The 16,762-nt window shown below is 35.4% G+C and overlaps 1 protein-coding gene across 2 annotated transcripts in view; it reads left to right on the top strand.

The window, feature by feature from the left end:
• DACH1 (dachshund family transcription factor 1) overlaps positions 1-16,762 on the top strand; it is a 430,832-nt gene that overhangs the window by 181,668 nt on the left and 232,402 nt on the right. For both annotated transcript variants that reach the window (XM_050766573.1, XM_050766574.1), the window contains exon 2: positions 1,985-2,100. In XM_050766573.1, coding sequence (XP_050622530.1) covers positions 1,985-2,100 — 116 coding nt within the window. The remainder of the gene's footprint in view (positions 1-1,984; positions 2,101-16,762) is intronic.

The raw sequence follows: 16,762 nt of genomic DNA, 5'->3' as shown, positions 1-16,762 counted from the left end.
AGCAGAGATTTCCAGCACATAAGCATTAATCTGTCTGAATCCCAGGAGAAAGATATGGTCTGTAGATATATTTAGCCCTTAGCCCTTAGCATCTAAGTGATGCTAATAAAAGAGATCACTCAAGGAAAATGGATACTATCAGAGGGCTGTTGATTGACCACAGACAAGTAACGAGAGTTAAAAACCAAACTGAGAATGAGGAGTAATCATGAGAAAGTAATAATAAGAGGAAGTAGCTTGATAGATACTTCAGGAACAATAAGCAGGACAATATCCCTATTGGTTAACAAAACAGAAAGACAAGCAAACAGTCTTGCTGTTTTTCCAACATCCTCCAGGATCTAGCCCTAGGCAATAACTCTGACAGTCTCAATCACTGCTCCTCTTCCTATTTGACTTGTTTCACCTCATTTGAAACAATCCTGTATAACCATACATTTTTCATGCTTTCATTTCTTTCTCACATTCTCACTGGAGTGTAATTTTCTTCTATTCTTTTCTTCTCCATGCTTAACTCTCCTTCAGAATTCTCTTCTAATGTTCTCGCTGCCTTCTTCCTTCCCATGACATGGTAGTATCACCATCCATCCTAACCTCCAATTAGTATTCGAATTGCAACTTTCTTATGTGATTTAGCACATTACAATTTGCATCATAGTTGTTTATGCAACAGATTCTTTCCTTTTGGCAAGAATGCAAACTTCTGAAGTCTAAGAACCCATTCTCCTAAATTAGCTTCCATAGTGCACCTCTTTGTAAACAGCACGCACTTAATAATTATTTGCTCAATGACCACATACATTACCTACCTAAATTAAATAGATAAAGTCTTTGAATCTTCTGATAAATCTAGGGATCTCAGCAAAGGCAAAACATGAAAATGCTTATTTATGAGGCTATATCTGTTAGTTTTGAAATATCTAGGCACATTTTGGCCAAATACATGATGGGAGAGCATTTCATAAAAGCACATTTATGATACAGAGGCAAAAAGTGAAAACACGATGCTAAAACTTTCTTTTAAAAAATTGTAAGATTATGTACAATGGTTGTTTTCCATTAATGATTCCAAATAGATGTCTCTACCTCTGCTTTTATAACTGTAATAATTAATCTTGTGTAATGGGCATGTAAAGCACAGTATTGCTAAAACACAAAGTATTTTTATTTATCCTAAAGGTAGGTATGAGATGCTACGCTGGCAGTTCCTTAATGATATCCTACAAATAATCCTAAGCCTTTCAAGTACATTTTAGTATATTAAAAGTAAGGGAACTTAGTGGGGGATGTTCACTTAAATAGAATAAGGGTTAAATGATAACTTGACTTATCTTTTAAATGACAAAAAATAAAGAAATTGCAAGACCTTTTCACACATTAGATATGTATTGTCATTTATCATCTAGATATCAGGCTAGCAGTGCGAAGTAATAAAACATATCATTGAAAAATGTGCTATAGGTCTGAATCACTCTTTCATTCCACCTCCCAGCTAACTGTAGTATTAAATCAAACAAGCAGAACATTTCCTTAGGCAGCCATTGCCTTTTAATTTCCTGAAGAACCTTAAAATATCATTCATTACAAGTACTACACATATTTGGTTTTTAAAAGTCTCATAAATCAATAGCAGGCTGACTGTAATAATTATTACAAGTTAGTGCATAATTTTCGTGCTGAAGGCTGCATGCAGAACTTTAGCATATGCAAACGAGGCAATTCAAACTGTGTATAGATATTAATATGAAGAAGCAGGTAACGAGGTGCAGGCTATGAATTATGCATCAGGAGTGGCTGATCTTCAATGAGGAAAATGAATTCAGCATGTAATCTAATTAGTGATGGAAGTCTATTACATCTAACTGCAAAAGCAACCGTCCTTGAAACAAATTTATTTACAGTCCATGTTACCACTTGAAACAACTTTGAAATGATGTGTAAGACAACAGCTTAATTGTAAAATTTTTTTGTTTGTTTGTTTCAGTTCTAGACCTGGAAGGCCTCCTAAGAGGACTCAAAGTGTCACCTCCCCAGAGAACTCTCACATCATGCCACATTCTGTCCCTGGTCTCATGTCTCCTGGGATAATTCCACCAACAGGTAAGGCTGCTACTCACTTATGCCAAAAAATATTAAAAATCAGCCAATGTCATAGCTTTTATATATACCTGTAAATCAATATTTACACACATCAATTATATTTTGTGCACACTAAGATAATGTTACTGAGATAATTTATTTCAAAACTGCATTATGATTACCATCTTTTCTTTATTTAAAATAAAACAAAAGCTTAACTGAGCACAGTGCTAGAAGTTATTTTAATTAATCCTACCACAAATATCAAACATCAAATTATTATTCCTATTTTTTTATTAAGGAATCGAAGTTCAGAGAAAATCAGTGACTTTCTCAAGGTCACTCAGCTGTAGCTGTCAGTGGTTGTTCAAACCCAGGTCTTTGGATTTTAAACTTGTTTAGCATTCCAGAAACTGATAGACATGCATCCAAACAAAAGACAGTAACTTGGTTGAATAGAAATGTCTCGTAATTTTTTGCAAACTAATACGTTTCTGTCAGAACCATATGAAAAATGTTTATTTTTAGAATTTTGAAAATGTATAAGTAAAAGAATAGTCTTGACTACATAAGCTCCATACCATAAACAAATTTAATAATGCACTGCAGCAAAATTCATTCATTTGATTTCTACCACCTGAATGGGTTCATTAATTATTTTATTTATGGAAACATATGTTTGCCCATCTTTATTGTTTCATCAGGAAATGAGCCAGATACATGAGCAAATTAAAATATTGCTGATATTATAATATATAATATTTATATTGTTTTTTCTTTATCATATGTATATTGAGGAAATATACATATGAACATATAAATGTCATGTATTACAATACAGCTGATGCAATAAAGGTAATCTGGCAAGATGAGAAGAGAGTTTTTCTTTTTTCTCTAAATTCCTGTATCAATGTTTTATTTTTCTTTGTAACATTTGTCTTTTTGTGTGCTTTAATATAATCATGAAGTAATTTTATTTCATATTTCATATTTGGGTAGAAGTTTCTTGACATCAATGACTGTCTCTAACTCATCTTTATTTTTGCAGTAATGTCTAAACAGTTCATTCACTTTTGTGGATATTTAACAAAAATCATTGAGTTGAATTTGTAGCTATTTCAGCTATTTGTTCATTTTATATATTTAATATTTTTTTCAGCAAGGCAGCAATAATTTTTATTTTTATTTTTGTTTTTAAGACAGAGGGTCTCTCTCTGTTACCCAGGCTGCAGTGCAGTGGCTCAGTCATGGCGCACTGCAGCCTGGACCTCCTGGGCTCAACAGATCCTCCCACCACAGCCTTCTGAGTAGCTAGAACTTACAGGCACAGGCCACCATGCCTGGCTAATTTTTGTATTTTTTTTTTTTTTCTAGAGATGGGGTTTCTTCATGTTGTTCTGTCTGGTCTTGAACTCTTGGACCCAAGTAACACATCTGCCTCGACCTTCCAAAGTTCTTAGATTACAGGCATGAGCCACCATACCTAGCCACCAAAATTTTTAATGGTAAATAATTGAAAATTCCATGAAAAATTTTTATACTAATTTTGTGCATGAAAAATTGAGATACAAAAAAACGAAATCAGTAGCTGAAAATTGCCCAATTACAAGGCGGCTATTATCATTTCAATTTGTTTAATCATGCTTTTCAAGTAACTGAATCCTACTGCCTGATATTCTAATTCCAATTTGAGATTTGGAAAAATGAAATAGGTAGTACTTGGCTAATCCTTGCTTATTTATGTTTAACTGAATGATAAAAATTTCTGTTTAGAAAATTTGGGACTTGGGAATGACATAGGAAAATCTTTTATACTGCATATGAAAATCTTAAGGCCGAGCACAGTGGTCACACTTGTAATCCCACCACTTTAGGAGGCCGAGGCTGGCGGATCACGAGGTCAGGAGATCAAGACCATCCTGCCTAATACGGTGAAATCCCGTCTCTACTAAAAAAAAATACGAAAAATTAGCCGGGCGCGGTGGCGGGTGCCTGTAGTCCCAGCTTCGGGAGGCTGAGGCAGGAGAATCGCTTGAACCCGGAAGGTGGAGGTTGCAGTGAGCCGAGATTGCGCCACTGCACTCCAGCCTGGGTAACAGAGCAAGACTGCGTCAGAAAGAAGAGAGAGAGAGAGAGAGAGAGAGAGAGAGAGAGAGAGAGGAGAAAGGAAGGAAAGAAGGAAGGAGGGAGGGAGGGGGGAAGGGAAAGAAGAAAGAGAAAGAAAGAAAGAGAGAAGAGGAGAGAAAAGAAAAGAAAAGAAGGAGGGAGAGAGGGAGGGAAAGAGAGAGAGAGAAAAAAAAAAGAGAGAGAAAGGAAAGAAGGAAGTTAGTTTAGTGCCTGTAGACTTCAGTGAATTGCTTTAGAACAGGGTGTGTGAGCCAGCTCACTACTATTTTGCTTACTTTCAACTTTTAAACATTAGTCCGAAGATTTTAGGTTGCCGGAAGTTTGACTATTGCACATGAATGGCGTTACCTTCGTATATTCAGTATTTTTTCTCTTTTTAAGTAAACTTTTTCTAGATGCAGAAGTTTAGATTTTAGGGAATACAGAGTAATGTCTTCATATACTAGGGAACGTATCTTTACTGTCTTAAAACATTAACTGGAAATCTAAAGATCTTAAATAAATTTTATAATTCTCAAGAAGTATGTAACATCTTTCTCCCCAAACAGTCTACCAAATGCTTTAGTGTATTGGGGGAATATCACTAACTATGATTATATAGACTTTTAAATTTGCAGGACTTTATTTATTAATATTGGCCTGTACTTCTGTATTCTGAGAAGTAACATTTGAAAACGATAAAAAGATGTAAATGTATCTTCAAAGTTGCCTAACTTTGTCCTGTGAAAAGAAAATGGATTAATTTAGACAAATTTATAAATACCTATTGATCAGCCGGGGGACGGTGGCTCACGCCTGTAATCCTAGCACTTTGGGAAGCTGAGGCAGGCGGATCGTGAGGTCAAGAGATGGAGACCATCCTGGCCAACATGGTGAAACTCCGTCTCTACTAAAAATACAAAAATTAGCTGGGCATGGTGGTATGCGTCTGTAATCCCAACTACTCGGGATGCTGAGGCAGGAGAATCCCTTGAACCTGGGAGGCAGAGGTTGCAGTGAGCCAAGATCGCGCCACTGCACTCCAGCCTGGCGTCAGAGCGAGACTCTGTCTCAAAAACAAAACAAAACAACAAACAAGCAAACAAAAAAACCCTATTGATTCAGTCCTAATCATTCTTTTATTGTTTCAAGTATTGAATATTGGAGTTAAATAATAGTTTTCCCTGGGTGCATTTGTTTTCTTAGGAAAAAAAAGACTATTTTTTAAAAATGTATTTTCCTAGTCTTAATATTTAAGAATTTAGGTATCTATACTTGAAACAAAAACAAAAACAAAACAAAACAACAAACTTTGAGATTGCTTGTGGAATTTTGATGTGTTATTTTGGCTGCTTGAGTGGGCTTGTGTGTAACCTTAGAAGGGGCGTGGGCAGATGGTGATAATTTCTAAAAGTTATGGTTGTCACCGGATGCCATAGCAACCAGAAGTTGAAGCTAATGAAAGAAAGAAGGTTCTTTGTAGAGTCACACAAGGCAATACCTCCTGCTGTGGTCACTACATTTATTTTGACTGAGCCCTTGTCATAAATCATTTTTGATAATAACTACCAGTTTGGAATAATTCATCCTAGCAACAGACTTCCAATAACATTCAACTTTTTCTAAGATGATGTCTATTTAAAATTAAGAGAGGGGTTATTTAAGAATTCAAAATATTCCCCTCTTGTTCAGGAATGCAATTTGGATAGTGTATTTGCCAAATTTCTGATTTCATCTTTAAGTCAGTATGCAAATTAATTTTGAGATGCATTTCATAAAAATATTAAGAATTAATTGAGTCCCCAGTATTTGCCTTTGACATAAAAATTATTTAATATTTTCTTAAAAATACACTCAAATTAAATGAATGAATGATTTATAGTTTCGTCTCTTGGATATGTCTTTTCTGTCACTGTGATCTTGTAGACATGTGACTAATAAGTATTCAGGGTAAAGAAAGCAATTATACACACATACCTTATGCTTAAAAGGTAAGAATTTATAACTTACAAATTTATCATTTTGGAAAAAATACTGGACTGGGGCAATATTAATCTAGAGTTAATCCCACTGAAACATTCTTATCTCTAAAAAAGTTTAGAGAAAAATGTTCTCGTGTGGTGAATTCAAAAACGTATTTCAAATTTAATGTTTTTTTTTCTACTAATTAGTAAACAGCAACAATATCTAAAAAACCTCTTTTGTAATATTAGCATTTGTAATAGTTTAAATGCATTAAACATTTCAACGAACATTTCAACGTCTCAGGAGAAAATTTACAATGTAAAACTGTGCCTAGGCTGGGCACGGTGGTTCACGCCTGTAATCCCAGAAATTTGGGAGGCCGAGGCGGGTGGATCACCTGTGGTCAGGAGTTCGAGACCAGCCTGGCCAACATGGTGAAACCCTATCTCTACTAAAATACAAAAATTAGCTGGCTGTGGTGGCGGGTGCCTGTAATACTCAGGAGGCTGAGGCAGGAGAATCGCCTGAACCCAAAAAGTGGAGGTTACAGTGAGCTGAGATCACACCATTGCACTCAAGTCTGGACAACAGAACAAGACTCCATCTCAAAAAAAAAAAAAAAAAAAAAAGTGCCTTGTATGTTGAGAAGTTTATTATAATAAATGCTCTGTATTCCACTGGGATACTCACAAGTAAGGAGAACAGAAAAATGCACGAGTCAAACAGCCACAAATGGTTGGTTTATCTTCACTAATGAATTAAACATAACAAGCTACTGTATGCCTTACCAAAATAATAAATCTCATGTAAACTATTTAAACACTTAATGTTTATGCAATATGTTTGTATGTGTTTTCATATATTTATATATGTAGGAAACATTTGAGAGGTTTGATAACTAGACATTTTGTTGAGTGTAGCACATTTAACCTATAACTACTTAATGTATGTTCCCTTTGCATTTTTCTTGAAGAGAAAAATTAAAAGGTATGTCTTCTTTTTTTGTTTTCCTTTTTGTAAGGCTAACCTAAACATTAGACTTCATCATGCAATTTATTTAGTTTTCAAACCTGAACGGAGCACTCTATTAGTTTCCTGTGCCTGGCATAACAGATTGCCATATGCTTAGCGGCAAAACCACAATTTATACTCTCAGAGTTCTGGAGGTTGCAAGTCCAAAATCAGCATCATTGGGCTAAAATCATGGTGTCAGCAGGGTACCCGCTCTGGAGGCTCTAAGGGAGAATCCAGTTCGTGCCTCTTTGAGCTTCTGGGAGCTGCAGGCATTTCTTGGTTTCGTGGCTGCCTGGCTCTCCAATTTCTGACTCGGTGGTAATGTTGCCTTCGTGTGTGTGTGTGTGTGTGTGTGTGTGTGTGTGTGTGTGTGTATGTAAAATCTCCCTCTGACTCTCTTGTAAGGACACTTGTCATTGTATTTAGGCTACATTAGATAATACAGGATAATCTCCTATCTTAAGATCCTTAACATAATCACATCTACAAAGATTTTTTATTTATTTATTTATTTTTATTTTATTTTTTTTATATAAAGTAGCATTCACACATTTCCTGGATTAGGACATGGGCTGAATTTTGGAGGCCATTGGTAGTCTACCACATCCAGCAAGTCACTAGGCTAAGTATTATGAGAAGTCCAAGTGAGGTGCAGTAGACATGCACATGAATGTAGCCTCTGGAAGATTTTGGCCTGTTTTGTTCACTTTGGTATCGCTGGTGTGTAGAATATTGCCTGGCACAGAGCAGATATTCCAAACTAAATATTTATTCAATGAATATGGCTAATACATGTTTGGTAAAGGATTTCTGAGAGAAATTATTATGCCTTACAATTACAAAATTAAACACTGGTGTGTTAATGTAGCTTCTAAAATCCCATTAAGCACAGTTAGCCTCTAGATTAAAGATGCAGAGTCTAGAGCCTGATGGAGGTATACTAAGTATATGGAAGGCATTATTTGTTTGTTTATAGGTTATGATGGTTACATTTAAGCATAATCATCAACAATTGATGGAATATAAATCTCTAAATTGATGCTCGAAAGAAGTGATATTTATAGAAATAACATAGCATGGAACATATTACTCTTTTTTAAAATTATTATTCTTTAAGTTCTGGGGTACATGTGCAGAACATGCAGGTTTGTTACATAGATATACATGTGCCATGGTGGTTTGCTGCACCCATTAACCTGTCATCTACATTAGGTATTTCTCCTAATGCTATCTCTGCCCCAGCCCCTTACCCCCCAAGAGGCCCCAGTGTGTTGTGTCCTCCTCCCCACCATGTCCATGGGAACATATTACTCTTTACAATTCCTGCATATACAGGTATAGATAACTACATTTGTACTATATTATACAATTCTTAAAGATTAGAATTTTCATTGTACATCCAGTACCTTGATACATAATTAATTTAATACATATAAATAAAATATATTTCTTAATTTAACTGAATGTAAATATAGCTCTTGTTATGATAAACTACATAAGAAATATATTTACTTTTTTTCCCTATGTAACGTGTTATGACAGAGTACTTCTGTTAAATCACAATATGCCCTCAGTCTGTTACTAGCATAGATATTCACAAAAATCATTTCTTTCTAATCTCTTAGAGCAATGGTCTGTTATTTTTAGACTTAATTAAATAACCACATATTACTAGACTTCTGGACAGTCCTCTCATCTACTTAATTTAGAAGAAAATTGCCATACTTTCTTCCCTAATTTATTTCTCTCTTCCAAGTTTCTATTGAGTTCTGTAGTCTCATATGCCTACACTGGTCTGTACTAAGAATTACAATCTGCTTACACTTTTCTCTCAGTAGATTTCCCATAATGAAGTTGCTAATGTCCTTAATTGACTAACTGCAAGGTATTATTTGCTTCCTTTTAGTAATATGATGCCTCCTTTGACAAGAGAAGTTTACTTATGTTAAGAAAAGCAAATCAGATTTTCAGAGTCAACTTTTGATTATGACATTGGATATTGTATAGATTACCTGGAGATTTGGAGCTTTGCAGATATCCATTTATTTGTGAAATTCTTAGTGTTTTAATCCTTTGGTTACATCATGAGTGTGTCACATGTTGTCTTTTATTGCTTGCTATAATTTTTTAACCAGTAGGAAGTGCAGTGGGTATCTTACGTCCCATCCTAAACAAGAAATGTGAGAAATACAAATATTGCTTATTTTAATGCAAAACAAGATAAACAGTTTATTTTTATTTTTATTTTATTTATTTATTTTTTAGCCTCTCTCTTTGATAGGCTTTCCTCTCTGAGGCTAACCTCAAAGCTTCAACTCCTTCCCTTAATGATGTGCTATAAGTTAGTTCTTGAATATTTAACCTTAAAATGTTGGAACTTCTTTTTATTTTCTCCATACTTTTGGGGGATAAGTTTCACAACTTTACTCTGTCCTTTGTAAAGATGTAAAATTGCTCTGAAAGTGTTGGCAGGAACATTTCTTTTTTTTTTTTTTTCTAATTTTTAAATTTTTTATTATTATTATACTTTAAGTTCTAGGGTACATGTGCATAACGTGCAGGTTTGTTACATATGTATACTTGTGCCATGTTGCTGTGCTGCACCCATCAACTCGTCAGCACCCATCAACTCGTCATTTACATCAGGTATAACTCCCAATGCAATCCCTCCCCTCTCCCCCCTCCCCATGATAGGCCCCGGTGTGTGATGTTCCCCTTCCCGAGTCCAAGTGATCTCATTGTTCAGTTCCCACCTATGAGTGAGAACATGCGGTGTTTGGTTTTCTGTTCTTGTGATAGTTTGCTAAGAATGATGGTTTCCAGCTGCATCCATGTCCCTACAAAGGACACAAACTCATCCTTTTTTATGGCTGCATAGTATTCCATGGTGTATATGTGCCACATTTTCTTAATCCAGTCTGTCACTGATGGACATTTGGGTTGATTCCAAGTCTTTGCTATTATGAATAGTGCCGCAATAAACATACGTGTGCATGTGTCTTGATAGCAGCATGATTTATAATCCTTTGGGTATATACCCAGTAACGGGATGGCTGGGTCATATGGTACATCTAGTTCTAGATCCTTGAGGAATCGCCATACTGTTTTCCATAATGGTTGAACTAGTTTACAATCTCACCAACAGTGTAAAAGTGTTCCTATTTCTCCACATCCTCTCCAGCACCTGTTGTTTCCTGACTTTTTAATGATCGCCATTCTAACTGGTGTGAGATGGTATCTCATTGTGGCTTTGATTTGCATTTCTCTGATGACCAGTGATGATGAGCATTTTTTCATGTGTCTGTTGGCTGTATGAATGTCTTCTTTTGAGAAATGTCTGTTCATATCCTTTGCCCACTTTTTGATGGGGTTGTTTGTTTTTTCTTGTAAATTTGTTTGAGTTCTTTGTAGGTTCTGGATATTAGCCCTTTGTCAGATGAGTAGATTGCAAAAATTTTCTCCCATTCTGTAGGTTGCCTGTTCACTCTGATGGTAGTTTCTTTTGCTGTGCAGAAGCTCTTTAGTTTAATGAGATCCCATTTGTCAATTTTGGCTTTTGCTGCCGTTGCTTTTGGTGTTTTAGACATGAAGTCTTTGCCCATGCCTATGTCCTGAATGGTACTACCTAGGTTTTCCTCTAGGATTTTTATGGTATTAGGTCTAACATTTAAGTCTCTAATCCATCTTGAATTAATTTTCGTATAAGGAGTAAGAAAAGGATCCAGTTTCGGCTTTCTACTTATGGCTAGCCAATTTTCCCAGCACCATTTATTAAATAGGGAATCCTTTCCCCATTTCTTGTTTCTCTCATGTTTGTCAAAGATCCGACGGCTGTAGATGTGTAGTATTATTTCTGAGGACTCTGTTCTGTTCCATTGGTCTATATCTCTGTTTTGGTACCAGTACCATGCTGTTTTGGTTACTGTAGCCTTGTAGTATAGTTTGAAGTCAGGTAGCGTGATGCCTCCAGCTTTGTTCTTTTGACTTAGGATTGTCTTGGAGATGCGGGTTCTTTTTTGGTTCTATATGAACTTTAAAGCAGTTTTTTCCAATTCTGTGAAGAAACTCATTGGTAGCTTGATGGGGATGGCTCTGAATCTATAAATTACCTTCTGCAGTATGGCCATTTTCACGATATTGATTCTTCCTATCCATGAGCATGGTATGTCCTTCCATTTGTTTGTGTCCTCTTTTATTTTACTGAGCAGTGGTTTGTAGTTCTCCTTGAAGAGGTCCTTTACATCCCTTGTCAGTTGGATTTCTAGGTATTTTATTCTCTTTGAAGCGATTGTGAATGGAAGTTCATTCATGATTTGGCTCTCTGTTTGTCTGTTACTGGTGTATAAGAATGCTTGTGATTTTTGCACATTAATTTTGTATCCTGAGACTTTGCTGAAGTTGCTTATCAGCTTAAGGAGATTTTGGGCTGAGACAATGGGGTTTTCTAACTATACAATCATGTCATCTGCAAAGAGGGACAATTTGACTTCTTCTTTTCCTAACTGAATACCCTTGATTTCTTTCTCTTGCCTGATTGCCCTAGCCAGAACTTCCAACACTATGTTGAATAGGAGTGGTGAGAGAGGGCATCCCTGTCTTGTGCCAGTTTTCAAAGGGAATTTTTCCAGTTTTTGCCCATTCAGTATGATATTGGCTGTGGGTTTGTCATAAATAGCTCTTATTATTTTGAGGTACGTTCCATCAATACCGAATTTATTGAGCGTTTTTAGCATGAAGGGCTGTTGAATTTTGTCAAAAGTTCTGCATCTGAACATTTCTAGAGAAGCTGGCAAAAGCCAGAAAGATCATAGTGTTTCTAAAACCTTGCAATTTGTGTCCCCAAACATTTATTACCCTACTTGATTACCTACCCTCATTAACTTAAGACCTGATTTAAACATATTCTGCATGAAAAATGATGAAGAATTTCATTTGGCTCTGTAACCATATAAATGAACATTGTGGTAAACTTTGGAAAGTGCTAATATAAAGCTAAGCTTAATAGATAGGAATATAAAGTCCAGATAAAGGGAAACAATAGTGCTATTTTGCTCTACACTTCAGATGGCATCTGGAATATTATGTTCAGTCATGGCACCACAATTTTTAGTAAGACATTGACAAACTTGTGAGCATTAAAAGAACAGTCATGCTGATAGCAATTTGGAAATGATGGTGATGTTTAGTCTTAAGAAGACTTACAGAAAATCTGAAAGTGGATGATACAATAGAATCATATTCTGTACTTCTGAGGCGGAAATCTGACTAATAGAACAAATTGTACAGAAGTCTACATTGGCTTCTGTAAGAAATAACCTTGCTGTGTGGAGAACTGTCAGAAAGTGGAATGTATTACTAATAAAACCTCAATTTTTCCTTCTGACAGAAATGCTCAAGAGAAAACTGGGATGAAAAGTTGTCAGCTACAGTTTTTCTATTCAATTTATTTAATAGGCTATATTGTTTATGTTACAAAACAATACAACTTTTTTGAAAACTTATCCTCCCTCCCTAAACATCAGCTGTAAATTTTCCCGCTTTATAATTCCTGTTGTTAGTTAAATTTGAAGGCAGTTTTACATTGAGAGGGAGGTAGGTTGGGGAAGACCACCTCGTTCCCTTCTAATTATGAAATATGTGGATTCTATTTTATTTTACTTTTAATTTTTCTCCCAAACATGACATGGTGTCTTTCTAGTTAAAAGGTACTCATTCATATATTCATTCCTAGTTTTTTGTATGGTAACGTAAAATTACTTTTGAGATGCATGCTTTATATTCTCAAGCAATCATACTTGCTACCCTGCTTTTAATGGATGGAATAGTTAGCTTCTGAATAAAAATGTGACTATGGTAAAGCTAACAGACACTTTTTTTTTTTCCAGTTGAAAGAGATTTTTACATATCTTTTTTCTTTTGTCTTCTCTCCCCTTCTTTCATGAGAACCCCTAAAGGGTTCCATAGCTGTAAAATTAGTCAATAGGAGGACATGGCAATTACTGAGCATAATACAAAGAAATATTTAAAGTCGTGATAGGGTTTGGAATAGGGATGGAATGTGTTTTATTATTTTAAACAGTAAACATCATCAGACATGATAACACAAGGACATAAACCCTAAAGATATTTAAGTGAAAGACCTTGAACTTTACTTAGAATTACTTTGATTTGACTTTCCGTTTTAAAAAGTAAAGTCCCAAGAGAAAAGCCAATCCCCAAAACTCATAGGAATCTTTCAGGCACATGTCTTTTGAAATATATAATAATTGAACCATTCAATCTTTTTTTGATTCTTCATTTCTTTCACCTGTAAAAAGAATCTTTTTATTATATCAAAATTATGCTTCTCCAATGGTCATGAATGTCAAATGGCACAATTTATAGTAGCATCTTGCAAGTGATGAAGCTAGACAAATGTAACATATTATTGTAATTAAACAGGCTGATCCCAGTGTTATTCAATATTATTGCTTTCTATGCTCAAATCAACTCCATTGGTTTTAAAAATAAAATTAATAACTTTTAAAATGTATAGTTTAGGTATAAGAAGTCTTAGATTGTCAAGCTATTCATATTCACGTATCCTGTATAGATTTTGCTAATAGTATTATTTCATAACACTGAAATTTGGTTATGAAATGTTTACTTTTTAGGGACTTAATGACACTGAACTCGCTTTATAGACTTGTGGGCAAAATAAGTTTTAGGGATATAAAATGTCATTGCTACTGTTACAATGTATGTTCAAACTATCACATATCACTTTCAGAAATATGCACATTACAAATGGTAGTAGACCTTAAAAATGGAGATTGCTTTCAATTGATTATGGCTGTATGCTGAGCTATTTAATTGTTAGAAATGAATTGACAGATTGTAAACAATGAAGCTGATTTCCAAAATGATAAAACTGCAACCTAATTCAATAAATTGAATCAGATTAGGCAAACGCTTTTGCACTTCATTAAGGAAGTAGTCAGTATAATTAATGGGAGAGCTTTTTATCTTGTTCACGTGTTGATATATGGCTGAAGACATATACAGTAGACTAAACTATTTGAAGATCTTTTGTGCCATTTCACATTAATTAAAGTTGCCACAGACCTAATTCCTAGGAAATGAATACCATGGATTTTTTATTTATTTTTTATTTTTTTGGCTAATTTTAGGATACAATGAGTAGGTTAGGCTATGACTCTTTTCTTTAAAAGACATTTATTTTTCAAACAAAATGGTATTGTGAGTTGGCTCCTCACTTAGAAACTGAAAGGTCTGGCCTTTATTCTCTTCCTGATCACTTGCTAGCTGTGTGATGTTGAGTAACACTACCTGCCCTCACTTGTTCAGCCATTACAGGTAGGAATTGGTACCTATTATGTTCTAGTCAATTTAGGTTTTATGACGCCAGTTTATTAATTATATTCCTACTTCAAGCTGCCTTCTGAAATACCTACTTTATCATGTAAAGACCACCGTCATAAGTTCTGCCTTATCTCTTACTCGATAGGACTTCGTGAAGAACATAGTAAGAGAATGCAGCGGTTCCCAACCTTTTTGGCACCAGGGACTGGTTTTGTGGAAGACATTTTTTCCACTGATAGGGGTGGGTGGGGAGTATGGTTTTGGGATGATTCAAGAACATTACATTTATTGTGCACTTCATTTCTATTATTATTACATTGTAATATATAATGAAATAATAAAACTCACCACACCATCTGCAGGTGATGGGAGACGGTGACAGATCATCAGGCATTAGATTCTCACAAGGAACACACAACCTCGATCTCTCACATGTGCAGTTCACAATAGGGTTCCTGCTCCTATGAGACTCTAATGTTCTCACTAATCTGACAGGAGATGGAGCTCAGGCGTTAATGCAAACAATGGGGAGTGGCTTCAAATACAGATGAAGCTTTGCTTGCTCACCTGCCACTCAGCTCCTGCTGTGTGGCCCAGGTCCTAACAGGTCAAGGACCCATACTGCTCTGTGGCCTGGAGTTTGGGTATCCCCGAGCTAATGTGATCACAAAACACTTTGCAAAGTGTGACACAGCAAGATGCCATCTGATTCAGAGTTTTATGATGATGATTTTTAAAACAGATAATTTGCTTTGTTTCACATGGAATACCAGTTATTTATCTCTCTGTTTGAATATATCAGTTCTGGGAATTATGGGTTCTTTCCCATATTTATGGCATCAGGTTATAATCATTTCTTGTTTTCTTGTTTCTTTCTTTTTTTTTTTTTTTTTAGTTTGAGACGGAATTTTGTTATTGTTGCACAGGCTGGAGTGCAGTGATGCAATTTCGGCTCACTGCAACCTCTGCCTCCTGGGTTCAAGCAATTCTCCTGTCTCAGCCTCTGGAGTAGCTGAGATCACAGGTGCCCACCACCATGCCCGGCTAATTTTTGAATTTTTAATACAGACAGAGTTTCAACATGTTGGCCAGGCTGGTCTCGAACTCTTGACCTAAAGCATTCTGCTTGCCTCAGCCTCTCAAAGTGCTGGGATCACAGGTGTGAGCCACTGCCTATTTATTTATTTGAGACGAAGTCTTGCTCTGTCAACCAGGCTGTAGTGCAGTGGCACAATCTTGGCTCACTGCAACCTCCGCCTCCCGGGTTCAAGTGACTCTCCTGCCTCAGCCTCCCAAGTAGCTGGGACTACGAGCGAACGCCACCATGCCCAACTAACTTTTTGTATTTTTAGTAAAGACAGAGTTTTACCAGGTTGGCCCAGATGGTCTCAATCTCTTGACCTCATGATCCACCCACCTCGGCCTCACAAGGTCCTGGGATTACAGGCATGAGCCATCGTGCTTGGCCCATTTCTTTATTTTTATTCAAAAATTTCGTTTTGTATTTTTCAATTAGATCAAAAAAATATTTTTTCCCTGATACAATTCTCATGTCATTGACTTGTTTTTGTCTATTATATGTAGAATTTTGTGATTCATATTTAACTTACTGGAATACATCCTACATCAATTTTTTGATTGAATATCATTCTATTGAGATAAAACATATTTCCATTAATTTTCATTTCAGAAATCCAATAATTTTGGAGAGACTATTTTCCCAAATATATATTTTTAATTATTTGAGCTTGCTTCCTGGGATGTAAGGATACAATTTCAGGAAAGAGTGTTGAGTTTTTAAGAATTAAAGGGGATGTAACACTCTTTGTTTATTCCAAAGGACTATGCAAATATAAGTTATTATTTTGGGTTTGATTTATGAATGTGATGCTATATTACCAAGATTATCTTTAACCATGTAAAATATTTAATATTAAAGGCAATAAAATATTTAGTTCCCCAAGTAAAACATTATTCCCTAAAAGTCAAGTTTTGGACCTATTCGTTTCCCTATTAAAACATCTATTTTCTAAATTTGAAAATGTAACATTGTGAAAGTTTTTAAAATGTATCCTTCTATTTGGATACCTTCATTTATCTATTAAAGCAGTAAATGCCCTTTGGGTTATCTATTATCTTATATTGCTTAATAAAATTCTTTTAGGGAATAAAATTATGGAGAAAATGTTCAAGTAGGATTCCATGGAACCATGTTGATTCAAATGAATATAAATGC

Source organism: Macaca thibetana, chromosome 17 (assembly GCF_024542745.1).
Source record: "Macaca thibetana thibetana isolate TM-01 chromosome 17, ASM2454274v1, whole genome shotgun sequence".
Lineage (NCBI taxonomy): Eukaryota > Metazoa > Chordata > Mammalia > Primates > Cercopithecidae > Macaca > Macaca thibetana.
This window is presented reverse-complemented; position numbering and strand designations above follow the sequence as displayed.